Here is a 26,758-nt window from a genome sequence, read left to right on the forward strand (position 1 = left end):
TGAATGTATGCGGTTGTTTTTTCTATCATACAAGCAGAACCCAGTTTGTAAGGTTATGAATCCACCACAGCAGGGTTTTTTGTACAGGTCAGTATGATCAGTGTGAACCAGCGAGAGAAGCTCTCGGGTCTCGGGTCACTAACTGTCACTAACTATTCATTAGGCTATTGGGGTCACTAACTATCTAAGAGATTTTATCTGTTCACCTGATCAATCTATCATTATATCAGCAGAATGTATGAAATTTCATACAGGACTTTACAAACGGTTTCTTAGGCTATTTTAAGCTGTCGTTTTTAAGCAACCAAAGCCAGTGGGAAACCGAGAGACTTGCTAACGGTCGGAGCGCGAGGGGTCAATTTTCTGAGGTCAAATTTGAGAGAGACCGACGAGCATCGAGTGTCTGGGAAATGTCGGATTCTCTGTGTCTTTCTTCTTTACCTTCTTGTACAAAGTAAGTGTCGTGTTCTTTTTAAATACCTGTGGAAAACCGCCAGTGAAATGTTTAGTGTATTTATTTAGACGGGTTTTGAACTGATACCATATTGTAATTAGTCTCTGAATACCGTTATTTACAAGCGCTGTTAGCCCCAGAGCAGTGGCGATGGTCACAGAGTTGAAAAGTTTCTCTTCGATTTGACGGCAGGTAACTCAATATTTAGGACAGCATTTTCAATGGTAAATGAAAATGCCTTCAATTTTATGTGGTAAATTTGAGTTTCTTCTCGTACAAGTAACCATACTTGTCATCAGATTCAACAGCTGTGCTTTTGATCTTTACATGACTAATGAGTTGGCCAGTAAACAGGGTGTCTGTCTCGCTTTTGTTCTGTGTGGAACATGGCTGGTCCTTTTAATATGAACCTGACTGACAGTTTTGTAAGTGTTTTCCTTTTTGATCTCTTATTTCTTATTTAAATTTTCATTAGCCTCTCCAGTTTAAAGTGTACAGTTAATTACAATTTGTTTGAGCAATTTAAGGAAATGTTTTCACAACATTTAACACCTTTTTGTCAAACTCCATCAGTACAATTTTTAATTCTTAACTGAGTGAATGCTTGTGCTTTCTCTCTCTCTCTCTCTCTCTCTCTCTCGCTCTCTCTCTCTCCTTGTCACTCTCTCTCCAGACTTGCTCTCTGTAAACTCACTGAACAGTCCTGTTCATCTGTAGCCTCAGTTCTACAGTCAGTAAACTGTCCCCTGAGAGAACTGGACCTGAGGAACAATGACCTTCAGGATTCAGGAGTGAAGTCTCTCTGTGTGGGACTGAAGAATCCACACTGTAAACTGGAGATACTGAGGTCAGTATTAGTCAGGAACTGAAAAATGGCAGTTTATCCTCTCTCAGGGAAGTTATAGAGCCCCACTATTGAGTCTCTTCTGTGGAAACTGAGATGGGACCTTGTGGGGTTTCCAATAGCAGGAGACTATTGCACACCTGTCTGGCCATGAAGGGGATTTTTTTCTTGACTGCTATGAGGATTAAGTCGGGGGGTGTCGTCCTGTTTTGTTTGTTGTAAACCTGTGGGCATGTAAAGCCCTTTGAGACTGCAAACAGCGATATTGGGCTTTAAATAAACTTGAAAACTTGAAACTAAATGTGTTTTATCAGCAGACAATGATGTATTTCTTTATTGCAAGACAGGAATATGTTCTGACACTTAACAGGAGTTTGATCTCATGTGGAAAATTTTGTTCAGCTAGACCTCACTGGAATAAAACTTGTTTCTCTCTCTCTCTCTCCCTCTCTCTCTCTTTTCAGACTTGCTCTCTGTAAACTCACTGAACAGTCCTGTTCATCTATAGCCTCAGTTCTACAGTCAGTAAACTGTCCCCTGAGAGAACTGGACCTGAGTAACAATGACCTTCAGGATTCAGGAGTGAACTTTCTCTGTGTGGGACTGAAGAATCCACACTGTAAACTGGAGATACTGAGGTCAGTATTAGTCAGTAACCTGTGGAATGTAAACTTTTGAACAATGAGTCTGGTTTTATTAGGGTGACCATATGTCCTTTTTTACTCAGGTCAGTTTTAGTCAGGAATGTAAATACAGTGTTTAAAGTGACTATGTTCATATTAAAATGAGACCAGGTTGATGTATAGTGTGGTTATTAAAGTACTGTCGTGTATGTGAAACATACTGATCATAAAAGTGGACACACACACACACAAACACTGAGTTTGGTTCACACATGGAAAAGAGACCATTTATCTAAATTCCTAAAAAATACAACTTTTCTTTGTTAATTCCATTTAATGAAAAAAGAGAGAAAATAATATGAGATAAAATATCACTTTTACTTAATTTCGTAAATTTTTAATGTAATTTTATTGTGTGTGAACAAAAGAAAGACAGAAAGTGAGTGAATAAAATTAATAAAGTGGAAAACTGGTCAGAAACGGGTTCAGGTAATGAGAGGGAAACACACTGGGTCAAGGGTCAACCAACAGTAACACACACACACATCAACAATAACACGCTCACGAGTCCTTAAAATAACATAATATAATAATAATATAATACTGAGATTTAAATAAAATAAATAGAATATAATAATTAATAATATAATACTAATATAATAATATAATACTCTCCGTTTAGTATAAAACACACACACACACAGAGTTGAGAGTGTGTGATATGTTTTCTCCTCTAATTTCTCTTCTTCTCTGTAGATGCCTGTGATCTCACACTGGACCCAAACACAGCAAACACACAACTCTCTCTGTCTGAGGGGAACAGAAAGGTGACACGTGTGGGAGAGAAACAGTCGTATCCTGATCATCCAGAGAGATTTGATGACTGCTGTCAGGTCATGTGTAGAGAGAGTCTGACTGGACACTGTTACTGGGAGACTGAGTGGAGTGGAGGTGCTGATATATCAGTGACATATAAAGGAATCAGGAGGAAAGGAGACAGTGATGACTGTAGGTTTGGAAACAATGAAAAGTCCTGGAGTCTGGAGTGTGGTGGTAACAGTTACTCTGCCTGTCACAATAAACAGAAAACTGTTATACCTCGCGACTCCTCACACACACACAGAGTAGGAGTGTATCTGGACTGGTCGTCTGGAACTGTGTCCTTCTACAGCGTCTCCTCTGACACACACACACTCACACACTTACACACATTCCACTGCACATTCACTGAACCCCTCTATGCTGGGTTTTATGTTTTAGGCTCAGTGTCTCTGTGTCAGATAAAATAAAAAAACACACACACAATGTTCATATGTATCATTAATATTAATTTACACTTCCACTTGAACACACACACACACACACACACACACACACTCACTCACTCACAAACACAAACGTGTGTGTATGAAGTACAGTCAGAGTTTTATTGATGTATCAGAAATCTGTGACTGTAATAATAAACAATTATTCATTAATTTACAAAGTTTTGCAGAGATTTGTTTGTTTGTTTTTAGAAATTCTTGTCCGTTTAAGTTTAAATTGTTGTTCATTTGTTTTTATTTTGTTACAAACACAGTGTAAACATGCACATGTCAGATAGAAAGACACAAATAAAATATCATTACATATAAAAACATTGAAAGTGTTTCTGATGCTGAACACACACACAAACTTTCTCCTCTCTCTTTCTTTCTCTTTCTTCCTCTCACGCACACTCACACAATGTCTCTCTTTCTCTCCCTCACTCACACACACACTCTCTGTCTTCCTCACACACACTCTCTCTCTTCCTCACACACACACAAACACACACTCTCTCTCACTTCCTCTCACACACTCTCTCTCGCTCTCTCTCTCTCTTCCTCACACACACACACACTCTCTCTCACTTCCTCTCACACTTTCTCTCTCGCTCCCTCTCTCCCTCACACACTCACACACGCACTCGCTCTCCCTCTCTTTCGCTCTGTCTCTCACACACAGACACATTCAGACACTCTCTCTCACACATGCACTCACTCTCACACACACACAAACACTCGCTCTCTCTCTCTCTCTCTCTCTCTCAGACACACACACTCTCTCTCAACTCAGTTCAAAGTGCTTTACTGGCATGACAGGCATTTGTATTGCCAAAGCATTCATACAAAGGATAAGGAAGACAAGGAACAAATCTAATATAAATTTGAATCTAATCCAAGTTTAAATCTAAACCTAATCTATCCTGTGTATATATTATTCTATGTAATGTATTCTATGTATATTCTCTCGCTCTCTCTTCCTCTCACACACACACATACACCCACTCTCTCTATTTCTCTCTCTCTCACTAACACACACACACACACAAATACTCTCTCTTTTTCTTTCTCTCTCTCTTTTGTTCACACACCCACACGCACACACATCCACACACCGGCACTCTCTCTCTGTTTGTCCCTTTCTCACACACACACACACACACACACACACACACACACACACACACACACACACACACACACACACTCTCCCCCTTTTACGCTTACACCAGAGCGGCCTCCTCCCATCATCTCTTCCCTATCTAGACTTGGACCGAACCGTTCTCCACAAAGCACAACAGGGAGACGGCCTCCTCCCAGGGCAGACAATTCTGCCATAAACGTTCATCCACTGTACTGCTTCCAGAAAAGATTCACAGCATCTCAGACACTAAGACTTACGCAAGACAGCAACACAGAGCGTCGTCATCATTCACTACACATTGATTACAGAATTCACTTGTCATTTACACACGTGATCGTATTTTCCGCCATTCCATAGGCGCAAAATACTATTCTGAAATGTCCAAACAAAGCGCGCACACAAACTATTTAAAAAGCCACGTCAGCTATTACCACTGTTTGTCACGATGAAACACGACTTTTTTGCAGTCGGGAAAGATTCAACACTTTGTTCAACAAACTCATATCTTAATCGTTCCATTCCAATATCCATATCTTCGCTCCAGTCCGATCATGTTGGTAAGTTTTCTTTTAATGCCGAGCGCGCATTTCACCGATTTAAGTGACGCGCACGCAACTGCACCGTCCCACTGCGGAAGATGTTAAGAGATTCCGCAGTCCTGACCGAGTGAGGAAGGTCATTCCACACAATGGCACGCGCACACGCACACACCATCTCTCTTAGACACACTCTCTCTCTCTCTCTCTTTGTCTCTCACACTCTTTCCCCTTTCTCTCTCTCTCTCTGTCTCACACACACTCTCTTCCTCTTTCTCTCCCTCTCTCTCTCTCTTTCTCTCTTTCTATCACACTCTCTGTCTCACACACACACGCACTCTCTCTTCCCTCTCTCTCTGTTTCTCACGCAGACACACTCTACCTCTACCATACACCCTCTCTCTCCGTCTCTCTCTCTCATTCTAACAAACACACTCTCTCTCTTTCTTTCACATACACTCTCTCTTACACAAACAATTGCTTTCTCTCACACACTCTCTCTCTCACACACACAAGCACTCTCTCTCTCTCCCTCTCTTTCTTTCCAGCACAAACACATACACATGTTCTCTCTCTCTCACAATACGAACATACAAACGCGCTCTCTCTCTCTCTCTCTCTCTCTCTCTCTCTCTCACACACACACACACACACACACACACACACACAGACTCTCTTTATCTCTCTCTCTCTGTCACCTGTAAACATTCAAATACAAATACATTCTCAGTCGCTCTTTCTCTGTCACACCTGTCTTTCTTTAAAACAACAAGAACAACAAAAACACCGATCTCTAAATCATCCTACAGCAGGATGTCTGAACCCACTTAAAAAAGCTCTGGCAAATCAAATTTTCATCCTGGAAAAATAAAGAATCAACCGCGACTCCGCCTGGTTTAGTTTTATTTAACGAGAATAAACTCGTTATTTATTGAGACTTAAGCCGTCATTTTAGGATACGTGTTATTTTAGAGGGGAAATATCAGAAGAGCAGCCTGTCACCTGCGTTATAACGAGGAACGTGGAGCATCTTGTGAAGTTATAGCCTAGTGTAGTACAGGTTTCACACATTACGACGAAATACAGCACTGAAGCTTTTGGCACATCAGCACCACACAAGTGTCAGGACTTTGATGTGGGTGGCACGGCACGACGCTGTGCTTCCGAAATGTCAGTGACAGAGACAGCGGTTGCCAGATCACAGGCCCAGGCTGCCTTCACTGTAATCTCGTTCGTTTTGCTGCTTGCTGGTAACATATTTTCTTTAAAATGATCGGGCGGTTTTTCCTACAAATTGACAATTTATTCTCGTTAAAAAGCGACTTTATTCTCGCAATAGTGACTCTTTTTTTCTCAATTACGACTTTATTCTCGAAATCTCAGAATTTTTTTCCACAATGTGGCACTAATATTCCGTCGTAAACTATGCACATGCTATGACATCCTGGTAACGCCACTGCCTTTAGGCTTCCCGTTTGTGTCTCAGACTGCGGGAAAATGGTGCATTCAGCTGCCAGAATTAAGAACAGGTAAACAAAAACGTTTACCTCTAAGTATTTTATGTTCTATTATCTTGTAATTGTTTACCAAGCACAGTCGATGTAAAACAGCAACAAATGAAACTCCGCTTTGAATCTTTAGTTAATTCGTGGATGCTAACCGTTAACATGTCCATTGAAATTATTATGTAAATTAGCTTGAAGCTAAACTCAGTGCTATGTATTCAGTTCGTCTCATGTGTACGCAGTTATGCACATAAACAGCAATATGTGGATTCATTCTGAACTCTTATAGGCAGCTGACATGGGCTTTATTTGTATGTTTTAGTTTTACAGAGCTTCTTAAGTAAAGGTTTGAGCCGAACTCCTTCCTTTTCTTGGGATTCTGTTGGCTACATGCTGATCTTGTGGGCCGGACACCAGGCGTAAGCCGGGTCAGAATAGTGTCTGTGTTTCTGAAAGATGGAGAGAATTTATTTACATTAGTGTATGTAAATAAAGTGTATGTAGAGTATGTTTTGTGTCATTTGTTTTGGTGTGTATGTGTTTGTAAGGTAGTGAGATATGTTTTTGTTTGTGTGTGTGTGTGTGTGCGAGAGAGAGAGAGAGAGAGAGAGAGAGAGACTGTGATAAACATAAGTTTATCAGTATGAGAGACAGTGTGTATTTTACTTTGTGTGTCTGTCTTTGTATCAGAGTTCATAACTGTGTGCATGTCTGTATGTGTTAATGAGACAGATTTTGTATGTCTGTTTCTGTTATCTCATGTGGATCATGGAGTGAGGAGAAAGTGACAACAACTAATGGAGTGTAAGTTAACACATACACACACAGAGTTTCACACACACACACTCATTCTCTCTGTCACATGCACACATCTCTGTCTCTCTCTCTCACACACACTGTTTAATTCTGTTTCAGTGATTTGTTAATCCAGTGGATGTTGCTATACCTTAATGATTATTTCCACCAAGTTTTCTTGTTTATGGTATTGTTCCGGCTTAGTGGGTGTTTTTTGATGCAGGTTTTTTGAAATGTTTTATGCTTATGAATGTGGTTATGCATTTTGTTTAAAGCTTTCCAATTATCCCAGAAACTGTTTGAATTAAATGACTGTTTTTATTCTAATTTTGGAGGTGCCTTTTTGTCCTTAGAGTTTGTTTGTAATAGCTCTCTCTCTCTCCCTCTTTCTCTTGCTGTCACACACACACACCTGTATTTTAAGTTTTTTACTTGTAATATTGATCACTGGCTATTCATTCACACACGTTTACATATAAACATGTCAATAAAAATGAAAAGAGGGAGTGACCTGCAGGATTGGCAGCCGGAAGCTTCTCCAATTAAACTTATGTGCCTGGTTTGCAAGAACTAGCCCATCACAGTTGATCAGTCAGAATCACTGAGTCCAAAGTTAAAGTTGATGCTGTTATTGCAGGAGTTCCACCACCACACAAGTCTCAAACTCTGGAGTATCTACTCCGATGCTCAAACGCAACTATTAGGGTGTGGTTTCCTATAAACAAGACACAAACACACAAATAGGCTAAACATTAGTGAACTGGCACAGGTCGATACTCAAAGTGACCACAAGGTGGCACTCCAACATCATGTAGAGCTATCATACAAGTAGTAAACGGAAGATTATCCTTATACAAAATGGGAACATTCGTAATAATACGATCAAACTAGCTAACAAACTGTCAAACTGGCAATGCAAGTTAATGCCCCATCGAATATAAGCTCAAACTGTATTATTTACATGATTTGACATACTCGGTGGGTAACACAAACATGTGCACACATCAACCGGTGCATAGGTGTATAAACAAGTATTTAGTTGTCCAGAGCAACCACCTCACATGCCCGAGAACTAATAGTGGATTATAGATCGTATGAAGAGAGAATGAGGTATGACAGCATGTTATGGCATCAATAATAAATGAACTAGCGGCTTACATCGCCGTTCTTATCATTTAGCTGACACAGCTCAGGCATGGGGTGGTTAGCGAGAACAACCACGAGAAAACGACAGGCTTCACTTAAAACAACGTTCGCATAGCTAGCCAACAAACTTCACAAAGGGTACTTCAGTATACATAATATTTAACTGTATACATTATGGGATCACTTACTTCACATATACGCACACCAAGGGGAAACACAGGTAACAACTGCAAACTGTAAACTCTACACAAGTCTATCAACTAACTTACGTCACTAATGACCCATTAGGGTACGCAAATGGTCCGTACCAAATAAGAAATGGGGTATACCAGTAGCATAGGTAAGGTAAAGAAGACGGCCTTCAAAACAGAGAGAGTAAGATCTTATGAAATATTAAAGTATTACAGTATTTCTGCTTTTGATTTCTCATTGAATCCCTTACACATTGAAAGTAACCCCCATACAGGACTGAATGTCTGACAGTGTCTGCCCTGGAACTGGACGGTAGATGGTACATGTCCGCTAGTTGACAGCAAACACAGTCAATACACAAACTGGGAACGTAATGAAATGTGAGGACCAAGGAGAAATGTCAAATTATAAACAAAGAGAAGAGAAACAAATTGTTGTTGAAGAGCAGACTTTCATTACATGACAAAGTGACTAAGTATTAGGGGTGTGCATCTCTGCTTTATAAGACGATCCGATGTGTATCTAGATACACGGGCGATGATTCAGGGATTAAACATTTTAATAATTGAAGATTCGGTGCGATTCGATTTTTGCGCAATTCGGTGGATATAATGCAATCCGATACAGTTCTTAACAGTTCTGAACACGCACCCCGAAAACACACATTGTCTCTCTCTCACTCATGCAAACACACTCATTCTGTCTTTCTCTCTCTCTCTCTCTCTCTGACATACACACACACACACACACACAGACACACATAAAGGCTATACAAGTAAATACACTCTCCATTTCTGAATATGGGGTTTATGTGAGTGTGTCTGCAGAGGTGGGTAGGGTAAGCAAGAACTATACTCAAGTAAAAGTATTGTTACTTTATAATAATAATAATGACTCAGGTAGAAGTCCTCATCAAAATGACGACTTGAGCATGAGTATAAAAGAATCTCATAAAATGACTTCTCAAGTAGTGAGTAACTTTATACGATGATTTATTACATCTATACTGTACTACATTCAAATGTATCAGAATATTAGTTATGCCTAAAATAAACATTTAAATATACACTACTGCCCACGACCCTAGTTAGGATAAGCGGCTTAGAGAATGAGTGAGAGTGAGAGATGCACTACTGAAATATCAGCAGTACAATAGACATTCATTCCAAACTCATCTAAAGTTGGCAACACCTTGTCTTTTACTGATTTTCTCTGTAACTTTACATTTATTTTAAAAAGGTATGTATGTGTGCAGGGTTGTAGATAAGAATTCTGAGCCCCCATGCTCCATTACCAAGGAGTGGGTTATGGCTAACAACCTTTTCTGAGTTTATTTCAGAACATAAAGCAACTAGGACGAAGATCTCTGTGCTGTTGTTCATTTGGGGACGTTACAATGGAGAATGTTGCTACTTCTCTGTCACAAGAGGCAGAGACCAGAGGATGCAGGTAGAGCGCTTACTGAAAGTGTGGTACAGTGTCTGAAATCTCCGAAATGTCTTCTCCGTCGTTGAAACGAGCGCTATAGTAGCACTGTTCTCTGTTTCATGAAGCTCAGTTCCCTCCATCCTCTCTCTAGCTCCTAATGCTACTGTGTTAACAGTGTGTGTAAGTATTGCATATCAGTGTAGGTGGGTGGTTTATTTAAAACAGTGAGACAAGCGTAGTCATATAAACACGTATCAAATCAGTCAAGAAGCTGTGTGCAATAAACATAATAAAAGTAGCGAGAAGTGTGTAGTCTAATGTAACAGAGTGTAAGTATATTTTTTAAATCCTAAATGTACTCGAGTAAGAGTGAAAAGTGTTGTGCATTAAAACTACAATTTATAAGAACAATTTATTGGAAAAAGTTACTTAAGTACATATAACTGTGCTAAAGTAACACATTACTACACACCTGTGTGTGTGTGTTCTTGTGTGTATGTGTAACAGTGAAATTTGATTTATATTTGTACATGTATATGTAAAAGATTCATACATTATTTTCTCTATCACATACACTCTCTCTTTCTCTCCTTCTCTCTCTCTCTCACACATACAGAAACACACAATCACGTCCTCTCACACACGTTCTCACACATACACACACACACACACACACACTGTCTCTCCTTAACACTTGTGTACACACACAGGCAAATACACTCTCAACATTTGAATAGAAGGTTTATGAGTCTTTGGCTCCAGATCTTGGTCTGACAGCTGCACAACTCATCTGCTTTATCTTTGTGGAAAATATTTCAGCATTAACACTGCATGAACATACACTCTGCCTAATCAAGTCTTAAGCTGCAATACTAAGTGTCATTTTAGGTTAAACAGTGAAATAAAACAAAGAGGAAGTTCTGCGAGAATGCGATTTTTGAGTGTGTGCAGGAATGAGCCTGTAAGCCCAAAAGAAGTAGTATTATTGATCTGTTGTAACCTCTGTATAATCAAGCGTATCAGTCACTGCTTGAACTGTCTGTAACCTTGGGTGAAAATATTTTAGATTAGACAAGTGAAACTGTCAAACGGATGTCAGGCCATAACCATCTGTCACAGTCTAAAATTTGTGTCTGTATTAAAGACAAAATCATATGTCAGACAAAGGGAAGTTGTGAGGGAGCATTTTGGGTAAACTCAGCAGTTCTCCTTTGGGAACATGTTGTGTTGAAGTTCGGGGGCTGGACGGACTGGTCCCGCTCCCACATCGCACCACCTCTAAAGGTGTCTGTGTCACTGTACAAATACTCTGTCATTCTCTCTGTTCAGAGAGACTATGCTCACAACTGACTAGAGTGCACTCTCCCATGATCATGCTATTGGAATAGATATCAAAGAGGCAAACTCTCTTGCTATTTTTAAAACCAAACTTAAGACTCATTTATTCTACGTGTCATATGATAGCATAATCTCAATCTGACCATCCGGTTAGGCTCAGTCTCTGCTGTAGTCTCTCCTGGCATAGTTTAGCTTAGTAGCTGCTGGCTTAGATACCTCTCATCTTCTCTCTCTCCTCCCTCTCCTCTGCTCTTATCTTAACCTGGTCAGTTTCTGTCATTAACCTGCTCTCTTCTCTTTCTGTGAGTGGTTGATGTCCGCGCCTCCTTCCTGGATGTGGCACCTTCCCCTGGCAGGCTGAATGACTTTGTGCCCTGCTGTCCCTGGCCCTGCTCCCCCCGCGTCGCCCTGCTCCTCTTGCGCCCTCCTCAGCTACTACTCTTGCAACTTTCAATAAAAAATTATCTATAAAATTATTTTTCTTATTTCATCTGTTAAGTGCCGCTACTCCAATAATGCTCTCCTTCCCTCCCTCTTGTCCTGCATGGCTGTGGCTCATCAGTTTGAGCATGGGTGTCTGGCTTGAATGTGGCTACGTTCTCCATGTCATCTCTCTCTTTATCGTCATCCTGATGGCTGCTGCGGCTTCGTGTCTTCCTGCGCTGCTGTTACTGTGTCGTCCACCCCAACTGAGCCCCATGCTGTCTTGTCATTCTTCATACTGCCTACTAGTTGTGTTTTCATTTTTATTATCACTGTGTTGTTTTGTAATTTGCCCTCTGGGCTGACAGCTATTGCACACCTGGCTGGCCTAGAAGGGGTCTCCTCTCTTTGTGGTCCTTCTCAAGATTTCTCCTATTTTTCCCTAACGTCTGGGTTTTTGAGGAGTTTTTGCCCGCTATGAGGATCAAGTCAGGGGGTGCCACCCTGCTCTGTTTTGTTGTAATCCTGTGGGCATGTAAAGCCCTTTGAGACTGTAAACAGTGATATTGGGCTCTAAATAAACTTAAACTTGAACTTGAGTTAACTCAGAGTAAATAGTAAACCTCCTAATAGAGGAGCCCTCTGGCTTTATTCTCCTAGCAAAACAAAGTCATAGGACTCTTCTATTAGGAGGTTTACTACTTACTCTGAGTTAACTAACTCTGAATTTTCACTAAAGTCGCTGTCTGGAATGAATTGGATCTACTTGTGATAAACAAATCAAAAATCACTGGACCAAATGCACAGCGTTAATCCACCATGCAATTGCTCCATGCAAAGAACTGCGGAGGGATATTAGAGATGCCCAGTGCTCCCGCATGATTGATGATTCATTTATTCATTCCTCTTTTTTTTTTGGCCATTTGGTTTCGTTCAACTTGTGTAGAGTTAAAAAGAAAAATGTAAAATTACAGGTTACAGTATTTTTGAAATGGTTGCTTATGAAATGCAAAAATAAATTTGTACATACACAGTATATGTATTGATCAAGTGGCCTCTCCCTCACACAGTGTGGTAGGTCAGGTTGCCTGGTTGCTCGTTCCTCTGGCGAGATCTGGTAACACTGGTGTTTTCCAAAGCTACCTACGGATTCAAAATCCAAAAAAGAAAAGTCTGGGAGGAAAACAGAATTTAATAGTGCCTGGACAGATTGGTTTGCTTTCACCACCACTACTGCTGGCGTGCTGGAATGTTTGATCTGCAGCAAGAAGTTGACAAACAACAAAAAATCATATGAAAACATAAAAACATGTATATGGGTTTATGGTCATGTAGACCTACTAGTCATGCTGTTGGGTCATTTAGACTGATAGGCTGTCGTACCTGCATTTAAAGAGCTCAAATATTTTTTGTGGCTCCTCCAGGCCAATTTTTTTTTCTGGCCAAAAATTGGCTCTTTAGACAGTAAAGGTTGTCAACCCCTGACTTACACCCAGTTAAAAGGGTTTACTGTATCAGCAGCTCAAATGATCAGAGCTATAGTGTAGGTGTAATTGTGCAGAGATTTCCAGATGTCTTTAAAGGGTTTGGTACTCTAGCATTCACATATAAGATATTATTGAAGGACGATATGCAGCCAGTAGTCCATGCTCCCAGGAGGGTCCCAGAGGCACTTAGAGATTGTCTAAAGAAAGAGTTAGACACAATGGTCTCTCTAGGACAGAATGGTGTCAACCCCTGGCTTACTGTCTCAACAGCTCCAATGATCACTTATGTTTGTTTCTTTTGGACATTTCTTTGGACTTTATTTCAGTTTAAATAACTGAATTCAGTTTAAATAACTATATTCCAACACAGTCAGACTTCTCATCTTCTCCAAAAAATGCTCACACCATGTAACCTTGAATGTTTGACTATCAGCACTCTCTGTACAAACTCAATGACCTTTCTATTCCTCCATTTACAGATCACATCTTTATAACAGAATTTCATACATTTACTTTAATATGAATGATTATATTGTTATACATTCTTAAAACAAAAGAATTATTGTTAAAGAAAAAATGATTGTCGATTAACTCACACAAAATGATTACATAACTGTTTCGATGTTTTCATAAACCAATGAAACATTTTACTTCTCCAACAGTTTGTTGTTGCACAGTTTAATTTTATTATTACTTGCTCTCATGCCTCAAGAGGAAGGGGGATGTAGAGATATAAAATGATCCAGTTGTGTAGTGACGTACCACACCCACTAGATGGCGATAGTCTGTGTTTTAGAATACTCGAGTGACGTTTTGAGTGGCTACTTTACGACGCTTTGATTAGTAGAGCGGCAGTTTTAACTGAAATGTGAAGAGCGGTAACCTCGTGTAACGAGCCTGTAATAAAACCAGTGATTCATTCAAACGGTTCATACATTTAACGTTAATGAACATCATAGTGACCGATGTGTATTGAGTGTGCTGGAAATCTGGGATTCTTTCCGGATACCTTTCTCGTCTGCGCTTATGTAAAGTAAGTTTCTTGTTATTTTTATATATTTGTGGAATAACTGTCAGAGCAATGTTAGTTATAGAAATGCAAAAAATTCTCCCTCTCTCTCTTTCTCTGGACTTGCACTCGAAGTCTAGTCATTCAGAAAAAAATGAATTATTTGTGCAATTTCTGACACACTCAGCTGAATGTATATGGTTGTTTTTGTATCATACAAGCAGAACCCAGTTTGTAAGGTTATGAATCCACCACAGTAGGGCTTTCTACAGGTCAGTGTGATCAGTTTGAACCAGTGAGAGAAGCTGTCAGATCTCGACTCTTTTTGCTGTATTCATTATTGGGGTCATTAACTGTCTAAGAGATTTTACCTGCACACCTGATCAATCTATCATTATATAAGCACAATTCAGGAAATTTCATGGAGGACTGCAATCATTCTCTTCGGCTATTTTAAGCCGTCGTTTTTTAAGCAACTAAAGCCAGTGGGAAACCGAGAGACTTGCTAACGGTCGGAGAGCGAGGGGTGAATTTTCTGAGGTCAAATTTGAGAGAGACCGACGAGCGTCGAGTGTCTGGGAAATGTCGGATTCTCTGTGTCTTTGTTCTTTACCTTCGTGTACAAAGTAAGTTTTGTGTTCTTTTTAAATGTCTGTGGAAATCTGCTTGTGAAATGTTTTAGTGTATTTATTCAAACGGGTTTTGAATGAATAAGATATTGTAATTAGTCTCTGAATACCGTTATTTACACGCGCTGTTAGCCTCACTGCAGTGGCGACGGTCACAGAGTTGAAAAGTTTCTCTTCGATTTGACGGCAAGTAACTCAACTTTTAGGACATTTTCAACGGTAAATGAAAATTCTTTCAGTTTCTGTGGTAAAATTGAGTTTCCTCTCGTACAAGTAACCATACTTGTCAGCAAACCAACTGTGCTTTTGATCTTTACATGTTTAATGAGCTGGCCAGTAAACAGGGTGTCTGTCCCGCTTTTGTTCTGTGTGGAACATGACTAGTCCTTTTAATATGAACTTGACTGACAGTTTTGTAAGTGTTGTCCTTTTTGATCCCTTATTTCTTATTCAAATTTTCATCAGTCTCTCCAGTTTAAAGTTTACAGTTAATTACAACTTACACTATCACACTGTGTGTTGGAGCAATTTAAGCAAATTTTTCACAACATTTAACACCTTTTTGTCAAACTCTATCAGTACAATTTTTAATTCTTAAATGAGCGAATGCTCTCTCTCTCTCTCTCTCTCTCTCTCTCTCTCTCTCTCTCTCTCTCTCTCTCCAGACTTGCTCTCTGTAAACTCACTGAACAGTCCTGTTCATCTATAGCCTCAGTTCTATAGTCAGTAAACTGTCCCCTGAGAGAACTGGACCTGAGGAACAATGACCTTCAGGATTCAGGAGTGAAGTTTCTCTGTGTGGGACTGAAGAATCCACACTGTAAACTGGAGATACTGAGGTCAGTATTAGTCAGGAACTGAAAAATGGCAGTTTATCCTCTCTCAGGGAAGTTATACAGCCATGCTATTGAATCTCTTCTGTGGAGACTGAGATGGGACCTTATGGGGTTTACAGTAGCAGGAGACTATTGCACACCTGTCTGGCCATGAAGGAGATTTTTTCTTGCCTGCTATGAGGATTAAGTCGGGGGGTGTCGTCCTGTTTTGTTTGTTGTAAACCTGTGGGCATGTAAAGCCCTTTGAGACTGCAAACAGCGATATTGGGCTTTAAATAAACTTGAAAACTTGAAACTAAATGTGTTTTATCAGCAGACACTGGTGTATTTCTTTATTGCAAGACAGGAATATGTTCTGACTCTTAACAGGAGTTTGATCTCATGTGGAAAATTCTGTTCAGCTAGACCTCACTGGAATAAAACTTGTTTCTCTCTCTCTCTCTCTCTCTCTCTCTCTCTCTCTCTCTCTCTCTCTCTCTCTCTCCAGACTTGCTCTCTGTAAACTCACTGAACAGTCCTGTTCATCTATAGCCTCAGTTCTACAGTCAGTAAACTGTCCCCTGAGAGAACTGGACCTGAGTACCAATGACCTTCAGGATTCAGGAGTGAACTTTCTCTGTGTGGGACTGGATGATCCACACTGTAAACTGGAGATACTGAGGTCAGTGTTAGTCAGTAACCTGTGGAATGTAAACTTTTGAACAATTAGTCTGGTTTTATTAGGGTGACCATATGTCCTTTTTTACTCAGGTCAGTTTTAGTCAGGAACATAAATACAGTGTTTAAAGTGACTATGTTCATATTAAAATGAGACCAGGTTGATGTATAGTGTGGTTATTAAAGTACTGTCGTGTATGAAACATACTGATCATAAAAATGGATGAATTTCCCCCAATATCTGTACAGCTAATGTTAGTAACTGGTCTGTGAGCTTAGTTAATGGGATAGTTTAACAAAGTCAACATTTATGGTAAAACAGAGTGGAACCTTTACAATGAATCACACTTCACAAACCAGATGACGAGTTGATATTTTATCTCTGTCTGTATGTATGTTTGTTTTTCTCTCTCTCTCTCTCTCTCTCTCTCTCTCTCTCTCTCTGTAGGTTGTCTGGTTGTTTAGTGACAGAGGAAGGTTGTTCTTCTCTGGCTTCAGCTCTGAGTTCAAACCCCTCACACCTGAGAGAACTGGATCTGAGCTACAATCACCCAGGAGACTCAGGAGTGAAGCGTCTCTCCACACAGATGAATCAACACTGTCGACTTAAGTCAGTACAGTCTGTGTGTGTGTGTGTGTGTGTGTGTGTGTGTGTGTGTGTGTTTTTGTGTGAGACTCATCCACTGTCTGTTGTGTGTTTTTGTAGTGTGGACCATGGAGGAGACTTCAGGATCAAACCAGGATTAAGAAAATGTGAGTACACACACACACACACACACACACACACACAAACACTGAGTTTGGTTCACACATGGAAAAGAGACCATTTATCTAAATTCCCAAAAAATACAACTTTTCTTTGTTAATTCCATTTAATGAAAAAAGAGAGATAATAATATGAGATAAAATATCACTTTTACTTAATTTTATTGTGTGTTAACAAAAGAAAGACAGAAAGTGAGTGGAATAAAATAAATAAAGTGGAAAACTGGTCAGAAACAGGTTCAGGTCACGAGAGGGAAACACATTGGGTCAAGGGTCAAACAACAGTAACACACACACATCAACAATAACACACTCAGACTCATTATAATAACATAATAATAATATAATACTGAGATTTAAATAAAATAAATATAATATGTAATAATATAATGCTAATATAATACTCTCCATTTAGTATAAAACACACACACACAGAGTTGAGAGTGTGTGATATGTTTTCTCCTCTAATTTCTCTTCTTCTCTGTAGATGCCTGTGATCTCACACTGGATCCAAACACAGTAAACACAGAACTCTCTCTGTCTGAGGGGAACAGAAAGGTGACACATGTGGAAAAGAATCAGTCGTATCCTGATCATCCAGAGAGATTTGATAAGTGTTATCAGGTCATGTGTAGAGAGAGTCTGACTGGACGCTGTTACTGGGAGACTGAGTGGAGTGGAGGTGCTGATATATCAGTGACATATAAAGGAATTGGGAGGAAAGGAGAGAGTGACGACTGGAGTGATGACTGTAGGTTTGGAAACAATGAAAAGTCCTGGAGTCTGGAGTGTGGTGGTAACAGTTACTCTGCCTGTCACAATAAACAGAAAACTGTTCTACCTCGCGACCCCTCACACACACACAGAGTAGGAGTGTATCTGGACTGGTCGTCTGGAACTGTGTCCTTCTACAGCGTCTCCTCTGACACACACACACTCACACACATACACACATTCCACTGCACATTCGCTGAACCGCTGTATGCAGGGTTTTATGTTTATAATGACTCAGTGTCTCTGTGTCAGATAAAATAAATAAACACACACACACACATTCTTTTTCTCTTTTTCACATGGACACACACAATGTTCATATATATCATTTGCATTTATTTACTCTTCCACTTGAAAACACACTCACACACACACACACAAATGTGTCAGAGTTTTTTAAATTTTATTTACAGTTTTATTTGTGTATGTATCAGAAATCTGTGACTGTAATAATAAACAATTATTCATTCATTTACAAAGTTTCGTAGAGATTTGTTTGTTTTTGACTTTTTTTTCAGATATTCTTGTCCATTTACTTTTAAATTCTTGTTTTTTTGTTTTTATTTTGTTACAAACATAATATAAAAATGTACATGTCAGACAGAGAGACACAAATAAAATATCATTACATATAAAAACATTGAAAGTGTTTCTGATACTGAACACACACACACACTCTCTTTCTTCTCTCTCTCACACACACACACACACACACTCACACTCTCTTTCGATCTCTCTCTCTCTCACACACAGACGCACATTCTCTCTGTCTCTCTCTCTCTCTCACACACACACACTCTGTCTCACACATGCCCTTTCTCTCTCACACACACAAACACTCTCTCACTCTCTTTTTCTCTCACAGACACACACACACAGACTCACTCTCTCTCTCTCTCTCTCCCCCTCTCTCACACACACAAACATACTCTTTTGCTCTCTCTTTCACACACACACACACTCTGTCTCACACACGCACTCTCTCTCTTTCTCTCTCACACTCTCTCTCTCTCTTTCTCTAACAGACACACACACGGACACACACTCTCTCTTACCATCTCTTGCTCTCACACACACACATTCTCTCTCTCTTTCTCTGTCTCTCTCTCACACACACTCTCTCTCACGCACACACAAACACTCTCTCTCTCTCTCCCTTTCTCTCTCTCTCTCACACGCACACACACAGACACATTCTCTCTCTCTCTCTCACACACACACACAGAGACTAACTCTCTCTCTCTCTCTCTCTTTCTCTCACAGACACACACACACAGAGACTAACTCTCTCTCTCTCTCTCTCTCTCTCTCACACACACACACACACACTCTCTCTCTCTCTCTCTCTGTATCTCTCTCTATCTCACACGCTCTTTCTCTCACACACTCAACCTCTCTCACTCTCTTTATCTCTTTCTCACACACACGCACACACACACAAATAAGCTGTATATACTTTTCTTCTGAAGCTTTTCTTTTTTGTGTGTTCATTGAAATGAGAGTAGATGTACTGTACTGGAACAATCTTTCACAGGAGCCTGTATGAGAAAATTAAAAAGGTCTATGAAATACTAAAGACAGAAGTGTTTTGTTGCTGCTTTCAAAGAGTAATTCAAATGGTGCATGTGTGTATCATTTTGTTGCAGAAATGTCATTTTGAAAAAGGCTTGTTAGGTTTTGATTGCAGAGTTTCATTTTAACAGGGAAGTGAGATGTTTATCTCTGAGTGTTGTGTCTTATTTGGCTTGCGTGTAGAGTTTTGACACAATGAGCGAAATTCCGCAACAAGTGTTTAAGCAATCATAAAAAACTGTTAGACACGGTTACAAAAGTTCAAGTTTTGTTGCTTTTGTCTAAGCATTCACTTCCAGTGTGTAAGCAATCATAAAAAAACTGTTAGACACGGTTACAAAAGTTCAAGTTTTGTTGCTTTTGTCTATGCATTCACTTCCAGTATGTAAGCAATCATAAAAAACTGTAAGACACGGTTACAGAAGTTCAAGTTTTGCTGCTTTTGTCTAGACATTCACCTCCAGTGTGTAAGCAATCATAAAAAACTGTAAACAAAGAGACCAAAACTACAGAAGTGTAAGCGTCTCCTCTCTCTGTGGTCCCTCTCAAGATTTCTTCCATTTTTTTCTCCTTTACACCTGGGTTTTTTTTTTGGGGGGGGTTTCTTGCCCATGATGAGGATTAAGTCAGGGGGTGTTTGTCGTCCTGTTTTGATTGTTGTAAAGCTGTGGGTATGAAAAGCCCTTTGAGACTGTAAACAGTGATATTGATCTCTAAATAAACTTGAGCTGTGTTGATGAGGTGATGAGGGATTGATCCATACGCATTGACCAGGTCAAACCAGATGACAGTTAGATTAGAGAGAGTGCCAATATGGCGACCGAGCGGCTTCACGTCGCCATGGTGACAATGACATCATCATCTATCTGGATCTCTGATATCCATGTGTATGTATCAGCCTCAGCAAAAGCACCTCAGTACTTCACAGTTTGGTCCGGTAGTGATGATGTCTTAATGACTTTATTTGGATGTTTTTACTATGCACAGAGAGTGACTGACTATGGATCAGAAATAAAGAGCAGATCATTTTTTAATTATGTTTAACTTATAAACAGTCACATTCAAAATGGTGACAAAATGCAAAAACAAACAGCACAAACAAACAGTGAATGTTGTGACAGAAGTTGTTGAATATGTCTGAGTTTGAATCCTGCCTTACTGCTTATTTGTCAATTCATTACATCAAGTAGAGAAAAACAATGAAATGTGCAAAAGCGTGAGTGAGAGAAAAAAAAGAGTGAGTGAAAAAGAGAGAGAGAGAGAGATGCACAGAGAGAAAAGGCGGGAGAGTGTGAGTGTATGAGAGAGAGAAAGAGAGAGAGTGAGAGAGAGAGACAGAGAGAGGGAGAGAGTGTGAGTGTATGAGAGAAAGAGAGAGTGTGTTTGTATGTGAGAGTGAGGGGGAGAGAGAGAGAGTGAGTGTATGAGTGTATCATGTGCAGCAGTAAAAGACCTTGGTGTAATTATTGACTTCAGTCTTTCATTTGAAGCTCATGTAGATAATATTACCAGGATAGCCTTCTTTCATCTCAGAAATATTAACAGGATAAGAAATGCATTGTCATTTCAAGATGCTGAAAAATTGGTTCATGCTTTCATTACCTCTAGGTTAGACTACTGTAATGCCTTACTGTCTGGATGTTCCAATAGGTGTATACATAAGCTACAGTTAGTTCAGAATGCAGCAGCCAGAGTTCTTACTAGAACCAAAAGATATGATCACATCACCCCTATCTTATCCACACTGCACTGGCTCCCAGTCAAATCTCGTATTGATTATAAAATCTTACTATTTACATATAGAGCACTAAATGGTCTTGCACCACAGTACCTGCGCAAACTCCTGGTCTTTTATGATCCACCACGCCAACTTAGATCAAAAGGTGCAGGCTATTTGTTGGTACCTCGAGTTATGATGGCTACAGCAGGGGGCAGAGCCTTCTCTTACAGAGCCCCACAGTTATGGAATAGCCTCCCAATTAATGTTCGAGACTCAGACACAGTCTCTATGTTTAAGTCAAGGCTGTAAACTTATCTGTTTAGCCAAGCCTTTTGCTAACAGCTCTTTACTAAGTAAAGGACCAGATCTGGAGGGTTCTCGGGCATAGACTGTTTGGTGAACTGAGATGTTTGGATGCTGTTGCCCCCCCACTCTAACATGTTCACTCAGATTTGTTGACTGTGGAGTGGGTGGCCGCCTTGTGTCCCAGAGTGCCATCGTGTCCGTATTACCTTCGTATTACCTTCTAGCTCTCCCTTTTAGCTATGCTGTAACAGCTAGTCTTGCTGGAGTCTCTGCACTCGGCACACGATGTATATTTTCCTTTAACCATTAGGCCTATGTGGAAATGAACATCTAACAATGTGTGTGTGTGTCTCTCTCTCTCTCTCTGTCGAGCCACGCGTGCTATTCCTGAGATACCAGTGATCCTGACTCCTCTTGCCCTCTGGACCAATCCATCCTGGTGTTCTCATCTTTCATCCCCCTGTCAGCCTCCTGTCAGCATCGTCATCCCCTTTGTTCATGCTCCAATTTACTTGCAATTGTAACTGCCCACGTGGTCGGCACCTATTGCACACCTGTCTGACCAAGGAGGGGTCTCCTCTCTCTGTGGTCCCTCTCAAGATTTCTCCCATTTTCCCATTTCCCTTTTGGGTTTTTGGGGAGTTTTTTCTTGCCCACCATGAGGATTAAGTCAGGGGGTTGCCGTCCTGTTTTGATTTTGATTGTTGAGACTGTAAACAGTGATATTGGGCTCTAAATAAACTTGAAACTTTGTTAGGGGGACCTTCGAGTGCAACACTTTAGTGTTAAAAATCCACAGACATGTCACATGTAATGTTTCTTTCTGGAGCTTTCCGTCAGCCCATACTAATCAGAGCAGAGAGAGAGAGGTGACACTAAAGTGTAGGGAATGAGAGAATCAGATACTGAAACTCCTATTTACAGACTGTTCTTTCATTACCTAAACTGATCACATGATCCAGGTCATACAGTAAAATACTCTTATTAATACAGGAGAACAGCTGGACACTGGTCCACTGTTACTACACAGCACTGGTCAGATTCATATCATCAGACATCAAGAAGAACAAAGAAAGCACCGGAGATGTCAAGCTGTTGAACTGATCATCAGGCGTAAAATCACATTGAATTTGTTTGTTTCCTATAGTTTCTATTGTGATAGTTTCTTCTCTAACAGTTTTGTAGTGTCCTGCCCATTAGCATCTAGCAGTACCTGTCTGTGTTTCAGGCTTTTTACTGCCTTCAGTTTGTCTTGCACTTGTGTTTGCTCTGTTAGCGAAGTCAGCTGTGGCACTTATGCCACAGACAGCATCTTAACTATGCTTTAACATCGCTTGGGATAAAATAAATGCAAATAAATAATAAACAATAAATCAATTGAAATGTAAACCGCTTCCTCGTGTTAAAGTTTGTCTCGTTACAGAGCAGTCGTTGGTTTTTATTCCATGCAGGTGCCAGCTGTGTGGCGTGGATGTTGTGTATCCCTCTTCCGTTAGCTCATCTTGACTGATAATTCTTCATCTATGAGGCTTTTCCATTTCTGTAAGGGGAGCCTCTACTATTAGGTTAAGTATGTGCATGACTAGCTTGTTTGTTCTTCTGTTGAAGTTCATATATATATTTGTATATAGTTCCCATATGTATCTGAATCCCATATGATTAAACAATAGTTTCCTACTGTAGTGTTTGAAATTGATTGTTGAACCCGGTTAAGACTCTGAAATAAGGTCACACTTGTGTGTTTATAGGGCAGCATGGTGGCACAGTGGGTAGCACTGTCACCTCACAGCGAGAAGGGTGGCCAGGGTCCTTAATGTGTGGAGTCTGCATGTTCTCCAGGAGCTCAGGTTTCCTCCCACAGCCCAAAGACATGAAGCTTAGGCAAACTGGAGACACTAAAGTGCCCCTAGGTATGCTTGTGTGTGTGTGTGTGCGTGTGCCCTGGGATGGACCGGTGACCTGTCGAGGGTGTTTCCCTGCCCTCTGCCCAATGAATGCTGTGCTTTGAAAATGAGTGAGCGAGAGTTTTACATGTTTTCCATTGTAATCCACAGCAGTAATTAATTCTGCTACATGTGTACCTCACCTGGTTTAATGGTTCCCAGCCTCTCCCTCCACACAAAGAACTGCAGGTGACTCGCATAAGGTCCCAGAAAGAGGGAACCAGAACCTCTGTGAGATGTGTGAATATATGTGAATTCACACACTTCATTATTTTGTTCTGATTACATGTATCCAAATGACACTGATCAGTTCTGTATGATGTTTAGTTCTGACATGTGACTGAACTCTTGGTTTTCATCAGTTCCTCTGTTACAGTGTCCTTTGTTCATCCACCACTGTTAACACACGCACACACACACACACACACACACACGCACACACAGAGGGAGTGGGAGAGAGAGAGAGAGAGAGAGAGAGAGAGAAGAGTATCATCATTGAAGTGTATCATTACTCTGATCACATTTCAACTAATAGAGTGTCAGTGATGAGAACAGTAATAGATGATCAAACCTGTAAAAACTTGTCAGACTGATGAATGTCTGGAGCAGATTTCACTATTTCTTCATTCTTCTTCCTGTCTTTAAGTAAACTCTCTATCACACTCTTTTTTTCCTCCATAAGTTTCACTGTTTTCCTCTCCTCCTCCTCCAGCTGTTTCTTCACCTCCTTCTCTTTCTCTCTCAGGAACTGATGCATCTCCTCAAACTGAGCAGAGATCTGAGCTGAGAGGAGTCGGGATTTCTCCTGTCAATATTAAACACGTTCACAAACCCCAAGATTAATGAGGTCTGTGGTGATAAATAATGACTTTAAATGTAAACCTTTAATCACAAGTAAGTGTTAGTCACAAGTGAACATAAAACTGTCTCACCTTATTTGTCCTTATATTTTCAGTTTGTGTCTTCATGAGATTTTTGTGATCTCAGCAGTGGAGAATCCTAAAGCACGTTTCACTTCATCCTGTGTAGGAAGTACAAAAATGAAACAGGGTTCTGTGAAGTATAGTTGGAGAATTGGAAACTGAAACACATGACCAGTAGAGGGAGCCAATAGGACTGACTGAATTGACGTGAAATCAAGTGATTTGTTTACAATTTAAAACTGATGACGGATGATTAACTAAAAGGAAAAATAACAGGTTTTCTACATTGAGTGAAACAAGACAAATACCATTATTACATTTAACCCCATGTCATGAAACCACAAATACTGAGAGATCTGAGAAGTTTGGTAAACTTTGTATTGTCACTGTTCTGTACATGACAAACCTGTCTGGTCCTGACTGCCTCCCTCACAGGTTTAAAGAGGCATCCTCCATGTTCACCTCCATCTCTACAGACCAGACAGATCAGCCTCTGACCCTTCTCACAGAACAGATGGAGTTTCTGATGGTGTTCAGACCATACAGATCAGCCTCTGATCCTTCTCACAGAACAGATGGAGTTTCTCATGGTGTTCAGAGCAGATCAGATCAGCCTCTGATCCTTCTCACAGAACAGATGGAGTTTCTCATGGTGTTCAGAGCAGACAGATTAGCCTCTGATCCTTCTCACAGAACAGATGGAGTTTCTCATGGTGTTCAGAGCAGATCAGATCAGATGAGCTGTTTTTCTCCTGCAGTAGATTTTGGATCCTCTCAACCACGTTTCTCACTGAACGATTTGGTGGAAGATTGGCCTGAGTATATGGCTGCCTGCACTCTGGACGACGGCTCAAACCAAGATTTGTTTGCAGATCAGTGACAATACACACTCCACAGAAAGTATGATCACACAACAGATTCACTGGATCCGTGAAATCGTTCAAACATATTCAACATCTAATCTCTTCTGACAATACTGATACCATCATACTACTTGAACTAATGTGAAAATTCCCCTGAAATGTCCTTAACTGTTTAACAGTGTCCTGTTTTTCCTCAATAAAGGAATTCAGATCACCTTGACCTTGTTCCTGGTGTTGTAGAAGATGGTATGAATGTATGATAAAGTCCTTTCGATTTTGCACAAGGTTACCTAACTTGTCTTTCGCAACATTATGCACTGGCCTGTGGCAGCACCCAACGGTGGTTTCCCAAGAACAGTAAACATATGAGTTTAACAAGCAAATCTACAGTGAATGCAGGGAGTGTGCATGTCATTTCAACACAAGTCAAGTACAGCTTTATTAACTCAGCCATATACAGTACAGCACACAGCACAGACCAAATAACATCCTCCATGGGCCGTATGGTGCAGAACAGATGGACAGCAACACGTTCAGGAGGACAATTAAACACACTCTGTTCAAATAAAGGGCTATGTTAAAATGAAAGAAAAACACTATAGTAAAAGGACTATATTACTGGGGGTTGGTTGGGGGGCATGTGGAAGACACAGTGTAGTGAATATAATACTTTGGAAACACTAAAAGTAAAAGCTGTTATACACTCCTATGGAACCAGGGAACTTGAACAGTATTGTTGTTGACTCCAACACAATGACAGCAAAAAAGCATCAGCAGTCAGTGATCAGAGGTCACACTGTGTGAAAGAGGCTGGATGCATCTGCAGTTCAGTGTTTCCTTTAGCCTTCAGCTTTCATAACAAGAGCATCAAAACATACAGAACGCAGGTCGTCAAGAAAAAGGCAAGAATAAAACAATGTGACGTGTGGTAAACTCCACACAAAGCTCCACAAAGAAAGAGGGAAAATGAAAGAGAACAAACACACAACTAAACAAGCGCTGCATCTGGACAGTCTCTTTGGCTTGGAAGGTTCCTGACTGAGTGAAATGACCCGGAAGTGTCTCAGTGGCAGCCGTGATCAGAGTGGTTTGAATTCTCTAAGCGTTAAGGAAAGGTGGTTCAATGCTTTCTTTCATACCTCCTTTAACATAGGGTACAGTGAACCGCTGATTCTCAGCTCCAGTCCTGGGGGCCCACTGTCCTGCACTTCTGGGTTTGAACTCTTCATCATCACCGCTAACTGAGCTGATCAAGGACTTGATGATTAACTGATCGGTGGAATCTGGTGTGTCAGTCCTGAGTTAAAACAAAGACGTGCAGGACAGTGGGCCCCCAGGACTGGAGTTGAGAATCATTGCACTGGACCATCCTTTAGGAAAGGAAAGGAGCAGTACCTCCCAAAACTGTTCACGAAAACAAACGATCAGCACGACAGACAATACGATAATGACATCTGCATTGTTACGTCGGACGTCTGCATCGTAATGAAATGTTTTTAACTCCACGTGTTTGTAACTGAAGAATGATGATGTGTACAGTGG

The 26,758-nt window shown here is 40.4% G+C and overlaps 1 protein-coding gene across 1 annotated transcript in view; it reads left to right on the top strand.

Annotated features, from left to right (window-relative positions):
• The window catches only part of LOC115821754 (NLR family CARD domain-containing protein 3-like), a 32,702-nt gene extending 9,257 nt beyond the window's left edge, over positions 1-23,445 (top strand). The window contains exons 3-8 of the mRNA XM_030785550.1: positions 1,128-1,301; positions 1,763-1,936; positions 16,799-16,969; positions 17,057-17,103; positions 17,603-18,126; positions 23,398-23,445. Of these exons, the coding sequence (XP_030641410.1) occupies positions 1,128-1,301; positions 1,763-1,936; positions 16,799-16,969; positions 17,057-17,103; positions 17,603-18,126; positions 23,398-23,445 (1,138 nt within the window). The remainder of the gene's footprint in view (positions 1-1,127; positions 1,302-1,762; positions 1,937-16,798; positions 16,970-17,056; positions 17,104-17,602; positions 18,127-23,397) is intronic.
• The last annotated feature ends 3,313 nt before the right edge of the window (positions 23,446-26,758 follow it).

This window comes from Chanos chanos, chromosome 9, assembly GCF_902362185.1.
Source record: "Chanos chanos chromosome 9, fChaCha1.1, whole genome shotgun sequence".
In the NCBI taxonomy this organism is placed as follows: domain Eukaryota; kingdom Metazoa; phylum Chordata; class Actinopteri; order Gonorynchiformes; family Chanidae; genus Chanos; species Chanos chanos.